The 13,679-nt window shown below is 38.9% G+C and overlaps 2 protein-coding genes across 4 annotated transcripts in view; one reads left to right on the forward strand and one right to left on the reverse strand.

The window, feature by feature from the left end:
• LOC107572847 (putative cytidine deaminase) overlaps positions 1-2,098 on the forward strand; it is a 4,685-nt gene extending 2,587 nt beyond the window's left edge. Inside the window, exons 6-8 of the mRNA XM_016259276.1 lie at positions 1,515-1,626; positions 1,750-1,807; positions 1,901-2,098. Coding sequence (XP_016114762.1) covers positions 1,515-1,626; positions 1,750-1,807; positions 1,901-2,038 — 308 coding nt within the window. The 3' untranslated portion in view covers positions 2,039-2,098. The remainder of the gene's footprint in view (positions 1-1,514; positions 1,627-1,749; positions 1,808-1,900) is intronic.
• Positions 2,099-2,527: 429 nt separating this feature from the next.
• Positions 2,528-12,640, reverse strand: LOC107572849 (dnaJ homolog subfamily C member 16-like). 3 transcript variants are annotated; one of them, XM_016259277.1, is made up of 15 exons: positions 12,477-12,640; positions 12,157-12,279; positions 11,570-11,776; positions 11,303-11,369; positions 10,069-10,390; positions 9,720-9,904; positions 9,055-9,159; positions 8,823-8,981; positions 7,531-7,932; positions 7,261-7,443; positions 7,048-7,124; positions 5,985-6,065; positions 5,483-5,572; positions 5,190-5,360; positions 2,528-4,000 (listed from the first exon to the last, which is right to left on the reverse strand). In XM_016259277.1, exons 3-15 carry the CDS (start codon positions 11,743-11,745, stop codon positions 3,556-3,558), a joined length of 2,463 nt encoding a protein of 820 aa, XP_016114763.1. In that variant the 5' UTR covers positions 11,746-11,776; positions 12,157-12,279; positions 12,477-12,640; the 3' UTR covers positions 2,528-3,555. The 3 variants fall into 3 exon arrangements, with proteins under 3 accessions (XP_016114763.1, XP_016114764.1, XP_016114765.1); XM_016259278.1 differs by having other exon boundaries at positions 7,531-7,708; positions 7,802-7,932; positions 12,157-12,640; XM_016259279.1 differs by lacking the exon at positions 12,157-12,279 and having other exon boundaries at positions 12,477-12,567.
• Between the last annotated feature and the right edge of the window lie 1,039 nt (positions 12,641-13,679).

Raw genomic sequence — 13,679 nt, forward strand, 5'->3', positions numbered from 1 at the left:
TATATATTAACATTTAAAATATGTTTATTAATACTTAAAAATATTTTGCCCTCTATATTTCAAATTCAATCCAAGAAAATACATTCACATATGTCGCATGCCCCTGAAATACATTTGAGTATATTTTGAAATATATTTGAGTATTTGAGGGTTGAAAGTAAATATATTTCAAAACTAAAGTTCATTGAGCTTCACCGTTTACAACATATATTTAGCATAAATGTACAACATATTCAGTGTTGGGGAAAGTTACTTTTAAAAGTAATGCACTACAATATTGCGTTACTCCATAAAAAAGTAACTAATTACGTTACTTAGTTACTTTTTAAATCTGGACAGGGCTTGCTTGTTTGCTTTTAAAATAAAAAAGTTCTATTTTTGGCAAATATAAAAGCCTTTTCACACCAAATGTGAAATGAATAAGCCTCAGGCTGAAGGGAAAGTACATTTACGTGCGTACAGTAGAATGCAGAAGAAGACATTTCAACACACTTCAGCAATAAAAAAGACACAAATGTTTGTCTAGAGTAATTTGTGCTTATTAGTACGGTTGAACTGGATCATCGAAGGTCAGAAGCAAAGACATTGGTTAATAGAATGGGATTAAATACATAAAGCATATTTGTGTTGTTTAACACTTATTGTTTAACACTTATACATTATTGCAGGTTTGCATCATATTCTGAGTGCATTATTTTTATTCATTTTGAGGAATACTGAATCGTTTTGTTGTTGTTTTTCCCGTGAGTGAGATGAATTAATGCATATTCATATTTATTTTAGAACTACAGTAACATCTGATTTCTCTCAACATGGGCACAGGAGAGCTGACAGTCAATAAATTGAAAAAAAATTTAACTTGCGTTACTTATTTCAAAAAGTAACTCAGATATTCTTTTGTAAATTAAAAAGTAGTGCGTTACTTTACTAGTTACTTGAAAAAAGTAATCTGATTACGTAACTTGCATTACTTGTAATGCATTACCCCCAACACTGAACATATTTTGGCCAGAAGAAAAAAAAAAGCATATGGAATAAAGACCAACTGACTTATTAATAAATTGCTCATTATGTAGTCTATAAACACTGAACAAAACTGGTATTATGGTATTCAAAAGCAATACACAATTCTGTTGATCTGAACAGGCTAATGCTCAGGTTAACTACTGATAATAACTATTTGATCCGATTAAGCAATGCAGTTATTTACTGCTCTTTAAGTGACACAGCCTTGACCTGCAGTGAAACAGCACTTAGAGTTCTTCAGACAGTGACCATACTGTTAGTCACTGCAGTACACACCAGTGGCACTAGAGAGGACGTTTCTGTCCTAACAAAAAGTAAACAAAACTTGGCCCATGACCTGACAGGCCTCTTCTAGACCATCCAATAGAAATCAAACTCGGTACAAAACACGAGGGCGAGATTAACCTTACATAATATTTATTTGTCTTGCGTTCACAGTGTGATGTAATATACTTGGACATTTAAACTTCATTATTTCTCTACATAAGGCTGTAATGTGGAAAACGCGTGCTTCTGCTTGGGCATCTGTGCTGAGAGAACTGCCATCTCAAAAGCCGTCTCAGAGGGCTACAGGGATTTCAAAGCCATTGCTATTGCAAGGTAAATTTCTACTGCATTCAACAGGCCCTCTAGTGCTTGAATAACATTTCTAACTAACTCCATATTTGGAAATAGACTCTCTAAGTATAATACAGCATCAATAAGTGTCTTCTGCTCTTTTAGTGATATGTGTGAGCACTTCGTTTCCCCCTGTGGTGGCTGCAGACAATTCATGAGAGAGGCAAGTTTCATTTACCACAGTATTTAACATCAATGAAGCAAGCAGCATACTCAGGTTTCATTAAACATGTTATTTTGGTTTTCACCTAAACAGTTCGGTGCAAACTGGGACGTGTATTTGTCCAAACCTGATGGTTCCTACGTGGAGATGACTGTTGAGGAGCTGCTGCCTGCGTCTTTCGGTCCAGAGGATTTAAAAATGAAGAAAGTGAATATTCGGAACGAGTTTTAAATCGCCACTTTACACAATGGACTCTTTGTACCTGATAGTTCTGCTGTGTTGACAGAAAAACAGTTCCTTTTCATGGGAACGAGACACTGCGTCCTCTAGGTTTCCCCATAGCGACCCCTAGAGGACGCAGTGTCTCGTTCCCTACTCAGGGAACCATGGTTACATAAGTAACCTGAGACGTTCCCTTTCATGGGAACTTCGAACTGCGTCCTCTAGGGGTCGCTATGGGAAAACCTAGAGGACGCAGTGTCTCGTTCCCTACTTAGGGAACCATGGTTACATAAGTAACCTGAGACGTTTATGTGGATTAACGGTGTTTAATAATGTGGTAATGTGTACAATGTGTTACTGTAAGGGAATGTGGTATGAAAATGTGTAAATTGCTAAAAAAACATATTTTGAATAAATACAGTCAATACAATTATATAAGTGAACATGTTGCTACAGTACAAACTTTATTATTATTTTTAAACAATGCACACTTTAATAATGTGGTAATGTGTACAATGTGTTACTGTAAGGGAATGTGGTATGAAAATGTGTAAATTGCTAAAAAACATATTTTGAATAAATACAGTCAATACAATTATATAAGTGAACATGTTGCTACAGTACAAACTTTATTATTATTTTTAAACAATGCACATGATCTATAAATCAACCACAAAAAGTGCAACATAAAAATAACATCATTTTCTTAAAAGAAAATGGCAACTGATGATCTAGACACATTTTTAAATTCTTTAACCTCAAGTGGTAGTGATAATTCAGATGCAGTAAGAACCTCTATTTTAATATTGAATTAATGAATGAACGAATCCTAAGCAAGTCATCAAAGTGCAAAACATGAAACAAATGACATTAAAGAAATGATGAGCTTGAAGGAAAGGCAGCACATACACAACTGGCAATAACATCTAATATCTTCTCAAGTTGTCAAAACGTGATTTTTCATGCAGCACGGTTTAATAAATTTGTAGTTGGGAGATTTTGCATAAGGAGAGTAGATTGACTAAACCTTTTCCGTGCACACACACTTTTTTCTTATTCCGATTATCCACATAGTGACTCTGACTGGAAAAAAAGGCAGAATGGCAATCTTAATACGAGCTGCTTCTGAAACCTGGGCCGTTTCTTGAATTCACAGGACCCTGGATGAAATTATAAGGATGGGCCGTAGCCGCCACATACCCAGCAGCGTAAAGACACATTTAGCCCTGTTGGAAGCTACAGAGTGGCTTTATATGGGTATTGGCATCCATACAGTAATGAAACAACCATACTAACAAAAAGACAGTGTACGTTACAGATGGAAAGGAGTTTTGCGCCTAAAGCAGCCGACGAGCACATGGTGCTCTAAATAAAGAAACCCTCTACTCATCACCAGTGCGTTTTACAGAATAACTTAATATCTTTTAAAGTAACCAAGTAATTTGGATCACAAAGATGTTGAGAATTCAACACCTTTCACGTCACTACAGCACACCTCCTGCAATGGGCCTGAGGTCAAACGAGTCTTATTTCTGCGGCGTTATGGTGTCCAGACCGGGCCAGGCCGGAATGTAGTGCCTTGGTAGAGTTCCCTCCATAAGCCTCTCCATCCACAGACCCAGTCGGTCTAGTTTGTGGTGGATCTCCAGAGTGGTGGCCTTCTGTCGGGAACTTGACCGGGACCTCGAGGCTTTGCTTGGTCCGGCCGTCGCCGCATCCTCGTCGGACCACCTACTACATTCGGCTTCCTCCCCTGTGAAGACGGGTCTGAATAAGCAGAAATACTTCTTGTGGCCGTTGAGCGCCAGGACGTGGCCAGTGTAGTCTGATTTGTTGGAGGTGGAGTCCTCCTCTTCTTCCTCTTTGTCCAAGCGGTCTGACGGCCTGGCGTCGGGAGCCGACTCCATGAGGGAATCCATCCATTGGCTGTGCTTGTCCACATTTAAAAAGGAGTAGTGAAGAGTCTGAGACCTGCGGGAGGAAGTAAGGATAGTTTCCTTTGGGTTTGTTTGTTGCAAGATATAAGCTGAAAGCAAAGGGTGTTCAATGCAGCTTCTGGAGATCTACTTTCTTTCAGTATTTATTTCCATGTAATGTAATGCTACTTGGAAATAGGAACAAATGGACATTCGACTTCATATATAATTGACGTTCCACTGTTTTTTCCCCCATGTGGAGGTGAGAGAATTCCTGATAGGTGAGTTGTCTGGAAAGCATCATGACTGGAAATCAGAATTCTGCAACTTCTAACTTGTAAATGACCTCTTGAATGCTACTCAAGTTCAGACATCTGACCCCTAAAGTGAGACGCGTCATTTAACATTATTTTCAAATAATGTTCCATTGGTTGTTCCAAGTGGAAGTGGAAGAATTCTGGGTTGAGTTGGTCGGAATGCAGCATGACTAGAACCTTTTTATGTTGGAAGTGGGAAATTTCAATTGAAAAAAAAAATGTAGATTTTGTCTGGAATGCATAAATACATAACTAGGGTTTATGGTTGAGGTCTGCAATCAATATTGTGAGATCGGTTTTGAACAGTTTTGAATTGAAGATATCGATGTGTGCCAAAAAAGAACTGACTAGCTGGATTCCTGCAAAATATAAGTATCTAAAAATAAAATATGAAGTTGCTCAAATTTATTTTAGGTTTTTAAGGTACAGAATGTTGTTTGTCTATTCAGCAACAAATATAAACCGTTTACAGGTGATTGTGCATTCCAAGGACTTAGGGTTTACAAAAGTAACATACCTTTTAATTGTGCACATGTTGACCAATTAGAAGTTTGGAATAATGGGTCCCATGTGCTTTTCTGAAATCCAAATGATTTCAAATGAACCCATGCTGCATTTCCTGAAAGCCCAAGTAGATCGCAGAAACCATTGGTGCCAGTGTTCTCTAGGATCTACTGAGGTTCACAATGTTTTTGAGAAACGCAGCTGTCGCCGATCTGGAATATGTCTACATATTATCTTTGACTTTGGTTCAGTTGTCTAAAGCTTAATGGAAGATGCTGAATGCTGGCATTGTTTTGCATGTGTGCTAAGCATCAAGTGGCCTTCTAAGTTGGGAAGTTGAACGGATGACCGCCTAAACTCTGTAAGAAGGTTGATCTCCAGAAACAGGTTTTAGCATTTTCTCAAAGCTCACACAGGCCTCACCCCGAGAACGAATACACTTCTTTGGCAAACTTCCTGAGCAGTACTTGCTTAGAAGCATCAGTAAGGATCAGCACAACGTTGATGTGACCAGGCTTTAACCTGACTAGGTTACTCGTGTAGGTGATGTCCGTGAGCTCTGTCACCTCCACAAAATTCTTCTTAGGTGGACGACTGTAACAGGAAAACCAACTCTTAGCGATTCAGCTAATGAACATCTGAACATATCCGTGATCTCAAAATCTCTATTTGACTTGCTGTTGTTATAGTTTATTATCAAGCAAGCAGTGCCTCACCTTGAACTACTCTCTTGTTCTGGAGAGCTCTCTGCTGTCTTTGGTGACCCAGTGGCCTTTTGTTTGGCTGGTTTGTCTTCCCCAGCGTCACTGTTCGATCAATCAATCAATCAAGAACTCTCCTTACAAAGACAGTTATATACCATATATACAATATCTATATCTACACACACACACACACACACACACTCAGGTTTGTTTTTGTGAAAAGTGGGGACATCCCATAGGCGTAATGGTTTTTATACTGTACAGACCGTATATTCTATTGCCCTACACCAACCCTACCCCAAAACCTACCCCTCACAGGAAACTTTGTGCTATTTCAGATTTTCAATACACTCCATTCTGTGTGATTTATAAGCGTTTTGAAAAGTGGGGACATGGGGTAATGTCCTGAACCGTCCCCTTCTCCTTGTAATACCTGTCATACCTTTGTCATTATACAAATGTATGTCCTCATTTGTCACAAAAACGCGCACACACACACACACCTCTGTCCTACCTGAAGGCCTGAATGATTACAGTCCCAAACAGGATGAAAAGAGCTGAGAAGATAAGAGACAGTACGGGCATCATCTCACGCCTGGGGGGGGGGGAGCAGAACATGACAAGTTTCTCATTTATAAAAAAAATGTAGAGCTGCTAATTGGTAAATTCAATAAAAAAAGAATGCTGAAAATAGTCATCAACTATTATCATTATCATTTAGTCTGTTATTATTTGTTGTCATTAGACATTTAAAAACATTTTTGCACACAATGTACAGCTTTTACACTGTTTTCAGTCTATCTTATAGTCTTTATAGTCCATTGCAGATATTTTAACATTATACTATGGAGCTGTTGAATGCTTGAATCTGATTGGCTGACGAACGTTCTAAGATGTGCAATTACTTTCAGGGAAACGCGGCTAAAGTAGTTCCAGGTAGGTCTTGATCGCATGTTCATATCACTTCGCCAAATGATTTCAGTCATTTCAAAGGTCTTAAAACATCTTAAAACAGCAAAATAACCAAAACCCACGACACTGACCAAGCAAATAAATATAGTAAACAATTGGATTAAAACAACAAATTATTTTCATGCTTTTTCCACAAAATTAAGTTTAATTATGTACGGAAAGCACATACTTTCTTTCTCCCACTCAAACACACAGACATCATTAGAGTAAAGACACACGTGCACAGAAATTTCATTCATACTGTATGTCCTGAAAATCAAGTGATGCTTATGTTGCTTTAATTTCTGATTGATCACAACGGACCACAGATGTCCTGCTTCCACTGACATAGATTCTTGAACCGTTCTGCGCGTTTCCACAGCATAAAAGTGGGTCCTGTGCCAGATCGGTTCAACACTGGAGCCGGTTTGTTTTAGACTGGCTACAGTCAGGTAAACAACACAAAGCAATGTTCATTTCTCAAATCTGTGGGAAAACGTGGCTGGTTTGCAACAGGATCCAGTTCGCCTGGTCGAGCACTGGGCAAGATTGTGCTCTGGCTCCAGAACGCAAACCATTGAAACTGCATGCAGACAGCACCAGGAATACTTTTTGATTGCACTCACCAATTAGAGTAGAGAAGATCAAAGTAAAACTGAGCGAGGTAATCATATGCAGTGTTGATCCACTGAATCAGAAACATCTGTAATAAAATATATATATATATATTATTACTCTTAATTATCTCTCTCATTGCCACTTCTAAAGTTTAGAAATGTATTAAAATCACAAAGTCTTAAAGAAAATCATAGCCCTTCATTTCCCTCCGCATGACTTACAGATGCAAACTCATTGTTGAGTTCAGGCAGCATGGCATCGTGGGTAAGGTAGGAGGGGTCTCTTTGCAGAAGCTCAAGCTGCTCAAGGAGGCGGTGCTTATCATTATCACTCCCATTCCATCCCCCCGTCACTGTCCGATACAACACCCTTCCTGTAGCGCTGCGTCTCTCCAGGAGAATCACCTGAAGTCATTTGCACACAAGGTATAAATTCATATGGCATCAAACAAGGTAACTAAATGTAGGTGTTAGCACATGAATGTCTCTGACCTGTGGAGGGGTTGTGTCTTCCTTTTTGAGCAGGGTGTCACAGAGAGGCTGCTGTTGTCTCTGATAAACATAAGCAAACCTGAGAACTTCTTTAGTGTTGGAGGAAGCGAAGTCAAAGAACGCCTCATTCACTGACACAAACTGCTCAACCTCACCGGTAACGAGAAGAACACAGTACCTGTCAATCAGAAAGACAGTGAGATGATGAAGTTTGCTCAGAGACGCAAGTCCACCAACATCTAATGCTACAGTTAGAGGTGAGATTTCGTACTTCCTGCGACGGTGGAACTGTTTAACCGGACAGAGCTCATCGAAGAGCTTCTGATTTACCAGCCGCGGCACCAGCAGAAAACGATTATTGGACACAAACTCGTCAATTATCTGTTTTTTTATTCCTTTTGCCTAGGGAAGAAAACAAAACAGGATTAGGGTTGTGACGGTGAGGAAATTTTTACAGCGGTTAATCAACGTGTGACAACACTGGTAACACCAGTATCACCGAGGGGTGGGGTTCGTTGGGGTTTTCCCTCTTTCCTTCGCTTTTTAAATAGCCCGTGCGCATTAGCCGCAATTCAGCGTCAATTGCTTGAATGGACAACAACAAAACGGTACAACGACAAACTCACGTTTATTAAACATAGAACTTTTGTTAACAAACCGAATAAAAATACACCATGCTATTGGGCTAATATAAAATAAATAACTTACACAAAGTTTAAATATACTAAAAAAAAAAATCAGCAAACACTGTGGAACCAAATAAATAAGAAATAAAGAACGTTTATAAGCAAAACTAATAAGAAAGCTTAAAGGCACGGCATACACCTTGATGTAAAATAAAACAAAAATAAATTACACAAAGTTTAAATAAAGTAAAAATCAGCAAACACTGTGGAACCAAATAAATAAGAAACGAATGTTAAAAAATAAAAACAACTTACAAAATCACCTTAGATAAACGGCAAACGCCAACAGGCTTTTCAAAATCCAAAATACTGCCAAACAGCTATGCGCTTTTGCGTTTCGCTTCGAAACTAAATCTTTCGCCATCGTCTTGTCTGTCTCACCTCAACAATGCTGCATTGTTCAGTTTTTAAGTACTAAATGATTTTTATTTTTTAAGAACTAAATGATTTGTATTACTATAAAAAAAAAATCAAAAAGACGGTGGGGGGCATCTATCTACCGCAGCAAGCCTAAACAGGATCCGTCTAGCAAAAACAAAATAGCCGGTGTATAGTTTTTGAGAAAAACTGCAATTGGATGTTAGCTAATGGGGAGCTGGGCCTCACCTGTATAACATCAGCCGGTTTGTCCGTGTTCTCTTTGAAGAGGAGCATGGTGGGAGCGTATGTGTTGATGTTGAACCTCTGCACGACTTTGGAGGTCTCAGTCAGGCCCATGTCCACATAGCCAAACCTCACATAGTCTTTATAGGCAAACGCGGTAAGCTGAGAACAAGAGAATATAACAACTTCACAGATCTTAATGACTGTTTGAACAGTTAATATAATAAACACTCACCTTATACAAAAGAGGAATATTAGATGCTACATCAAACATTAGCACTCTTGGCTTATTCTCTTCATGCCAACTGTTTAAAAACTCAAGGTAGCTGTTATCCGTCACCTAAAAGAAAAAAACACAGAAAAAGAATGGGGAAAGGGGAGCGAGAAAAGGGAACGGAAAGGGGAAAACGAAGAAGGTGCATACATGTAAAATGAAAGGAAAAGGGAAAATAGCAAGGGACAGGGAGAAGGAAAGAAGAGAAGAAGAAAAGGTAGAAGATAGAAGGAAAAGGGGAAGTGGAGAGGACAAGAGGAGAACGTAAAAAGGAACGAGAATGGAAAGGGAACAGGAAAAGAAACCGGAAAGACAGTTCAAATGAAACAGAAACGGGAAGGAAAGGAAACGGGAGAGAGAGTGAAAATGAAAGGGACAAAGGGAAGGGAGGAAAAGAATAGTGGAAAGTGAAAAGCAATGGAAAGGGATAAGGAAAAAAAAGCAAATAAAACTTCAATTATTACCTCTTTTAGTTGCATTATTATGAATGTTTAATTGACAGTCATATTTGCAGCAACAAGAGCCAATGCTTGAATTAAGTTGAATCTTACAACCTGAATAATTAAGAATACACCTCAAATGGCTGGCACAGTATTTCCATCCTGGAGAACAACATTCAATCCTACCTTCTCAACCAGCTTCTGGGGCAGAAGGCTTTCCACAAACTGTCTCAAGTGTTCCCTGACCACAGCGTAGTGGAAGAAAGTGACTTTGCCATTGATTAAACCAAGTATGGAAGGTGTGCGGTGGGCACCAAGATGGTTAGCCAGCTGTCTCTCATATCCAATGTCTACCACTCCAATACCAACTCCTAAAAACCAAACCAATACGATATATTCGGAGTATTTGATATCATTTCATTAAAAATATTGCTATCTTCTATGGACTATAAGACTCTTTTACCCAATATTTGTTTGCTGTGACACCCAATTCTACTGGAACCAACTGTGAGGGTGAAAATCCTGAAGAGCTTACCCAATGGCTCCAGCTCTTGCACAGTGTCCTTCCATACAGGCTCAATATGGATGCAGGTGAAGCACCACTCTGACGTGATCTTGATCAGGTAGGGCCTCTTGAAACTATCCGGCAGCACCTCACTGATGTACTGGTTGTAGTGAAAGAGGTGCTTGCTGTCTGTGAAATCACGACTCGTCCGAGGGAAGTGAAAGAAAGACTCATCGAAGTAGAAGCTGTCATGATAATGTCTGAAGCCCTGCGGTGCTCGGGCCAAGTTTTGATTCTCGTCCATTTGACCAAACCGGTCATAGTTTGCCCTTCTCTCCTCGTTGGACAGAATCTATGGAAAGTAAATCATATGCATGCTAATTACCATTTTTTTTTACAAAAGGGAACGCCACGAGTTGTGGCATTGGTTTATTGAACGTAAACCCTTAAACAAGTCTTTAAAATGAGCAGATATTTATTATCAGCATCTGTGAGAATGACTAAACATACATTTACAAGAAAATACTACTGATTTGCCAAAAACACATGCAATAAAAAAAACCAATAAGCTATAAATTTTAGATAAGCATTGCATAAAAATCTATAGCAGTATAATACAATATATTTAAGTCACTATAATGGTATAATGCTATATATTTATTTACTAAATGTAATATATGTATAAATAAACATCCATCTATTTTATTATGCGAGTGCTTATAAATTATATATTTTTTTGCCATTTTACGAACATGGATACATACGCTAGCATTCAAAAGTTACGACTTTATAATGTTACAAACAAAAAAGAAATGCTGCTCTTTTGAACTTTCTATTTATCAAAAAACGAAGTCTTTAAACATATCACAGCTTCCACAAAAATATATTTCTAACACACGAGACATTTTTTTAGCATTGACAATAAGAAGAAATGTTTCTTGAGCAGCATCACCACATGAATATATTATTTAATATACTCAAAACAGAAAACAGCTTTTGTGAAAGGATCACTTTTTTTTCCTGTGTTTATAATCAAAATAAAACCAGCCCTGATCACCCGTTTCAAAATAATTTTAAATAATCATACAGATTCCAAACTTTTGAATGGTAGTGTATGCACACATACACACACACACACACACACACATATATATATATATATATATGTGTGTGTGTGTGTGTGTGGTAAAAATGCCAAAAAATAAAAACACATGCTTTTGTCTTTACTGCATATTATTTCCTATATACAATGCAACCATCCTACCTCATAAGATTTTGTGATCTTGATAAACATGTCCTCTGCCCCTGGACTTTTGTTCTTGTCTGGATGCCTAAGGATAGAGCGTGAAAACACTTTTTGATTCAGACATCATCATCAGAGAGTTACACAATATGCGTCAGAGAGAAGGAGGCTAACCATTGTGGATGAAACAAAAGAAACCTAACCTTATTCACAGCAATCCTATTCCTATTTAGAGAGTGCATGCCTATGGCCCCAATGACCTCTGTCGCTCTCGGTTTCATCACTCACCATTCTCTTGCGAGCCTCTTGTACACTTTCTTGATTTCGGCCTGGCTGGCATGTCTGGACACTCCGAGAACTTTGTAGGGATCAAACTCAGGCGCAGATGCCAGGGAATCTCCAAACAGAGCCAGGAGAAGAACCACCCAAACACAGCAGGACACAAACACACTCCAGCCTCCCATCTTGTGGTGTATATATATATGAACCGACGAGCTAGACAAATAGAGGAGAACGGGGCTAGTTGTCACACATTTTACACAAGAAAAAAATATATACGTCTTTATAGACACAAATCTTAAATTCGGGCTACAAATAAAAGCTAATGAACATTTCAACCGTTATTGACCACTAAGAAAAAAAACATACTGTTCACTGAATCCAATAGTGGGGCATGTTGTCACACTAGAACATACTATTACACTTCCTATTATAGGCTTTTTACCTTAATTTAAATATTAAAACAACCATAAAGCATTAAATACGCCATTAGAGCAAAAATGTAAAAGGTAACAAGAATATCAAACCACTGTTTTGGTAGTCAGTCTACGAGTAAACAGTACTCGCACCTCTCTAGTCACCTGAATGCATCTCACCTGAAGCGTTTCTATGGGAACCAGCACACCGACGAGATCAATGCAAGTAAATCAGCATCAGCATCAGATCGGCCGCGCGGTGTGATCACATGATCAGTGCGGTTCCAGTGCATAAGATAACGACTATTCACAGCAGACAAAAACACTGTCAGCGTCTGATAACACAGACACACTGAGAAAACACTGGCCGATCTAATGGTTTCAGCAGCAGTGAACAGATGCGCGAGCTGCACGCCCTACAGAGGATTGACGCTTCAGTGCAGTTTTAGCATTAATGCAAATACGACATTAACATTAAAAGTCCAGAATGATTGTAATACCTAGGCACGACTCCTGATGCAATAATATATATCCACAATTTAGCAGCAATCCATGTTCTCCCGATGGTAATGGGTGGACCTTTTCCCTGGCCTTACTCCCGGTAGTGAGGGATTGTGGATAAACACTTCCTATGATAAAAGTCCCACGGATTTGATCCAAATTCGCTTTTAGTATAATTTATAATCTTAATCAGAGCATATTTCATAATGCAATTTTAGAGGTCAGTTTATTTGTTTTAGAGAGGGAGAGGACGAACTATATGATCTTTACGGTGGACGTACAGAGATCTTTCTGAAAAACATGTATGAGCAGTTATTTTAAAAGATGTCTTTTTTGCATGTTTAAGCAATAACATGAGGAATAATCGTTTTGGTGTACATTACCATGGCCATACAATGTTGTTCCCTTTCGAGCATTCCCTTTACATTGCGAAGCATTCGCAGTGGGAACTGCTCTCCTTCTCCGAAATCCTGAAACATTATAGGATAATGCCAGACAGTTCAACAAACTGGCCAATTGTCACTAATCTATGCAAATTAATGCAAATATTGAGAAGCCTGCTGGCAGTTTAAAATGCGGCGAGAGCGACAGTTGCCTGGGCCTTCCCCTTCTTCGGGACGAAGGTGACGACCCGGCCCCGGGCCGCCGTGGACTTCTTCTCCTTCACTGCTGATGAGGAAAAGGACTCCATGTCCATCTCGGCTTCGGAAAGGACTGGGCAGAGTTGGAGCTGGATCGCCCCGACACCGAGGGCCCTGCTGACCTCCATGATGAGCTCATCAGGGCTCTTGCTAAGGTGGTTAAGGAACTTGAACTTAGCCAGAGGCGGAGAAAGTACTCAACTCCATTACTTGAGTGAAAGTACAGATACTGCTTGTCAAATATTACTCCATTACAATTAAAAGTTGTAAAGACAGATTTTTACTTGAGTAAAAGTACATAAGTACTTGCTTTTAAAAGTACTTAAGTACCAAAAGTAGATTTCCTTTTTTATGTCAATGCACTGTTTTATTGTTGTATGTAATACTTGCAATACTTCTGAAGCAACTTACAATACATTACACCTTGTGAATAAACTGACTAGCTTGTAGTATATTTGGAATAAAGAGCTTTTAGAATGTTAAAAACCTATGGGGGAAAAAATTAACACCCCTACCCACCCCCACAAAAGCAGGATGGTAGTGATCTCATGGAAGAACCAG

This window comes from Sinocyclocheilus grahami, unplaced genomic scaffold (genome assembly GCF_001515645.1).
Source record: "Sinocyclocheilus grahami isolate Dianchi unplaced genomic scaffold, SAMN03320097.WGS_v1.1 scaffold1821.1, whole genome shotgun sequence".
Taxonomy (NCBI): Eukaryota; Metazoa; Chordata; class Actinopteri; order Cypriniformes; family Cyprinidae; genus Sinocyclocheilus; species Sinocyclocheilus grahami.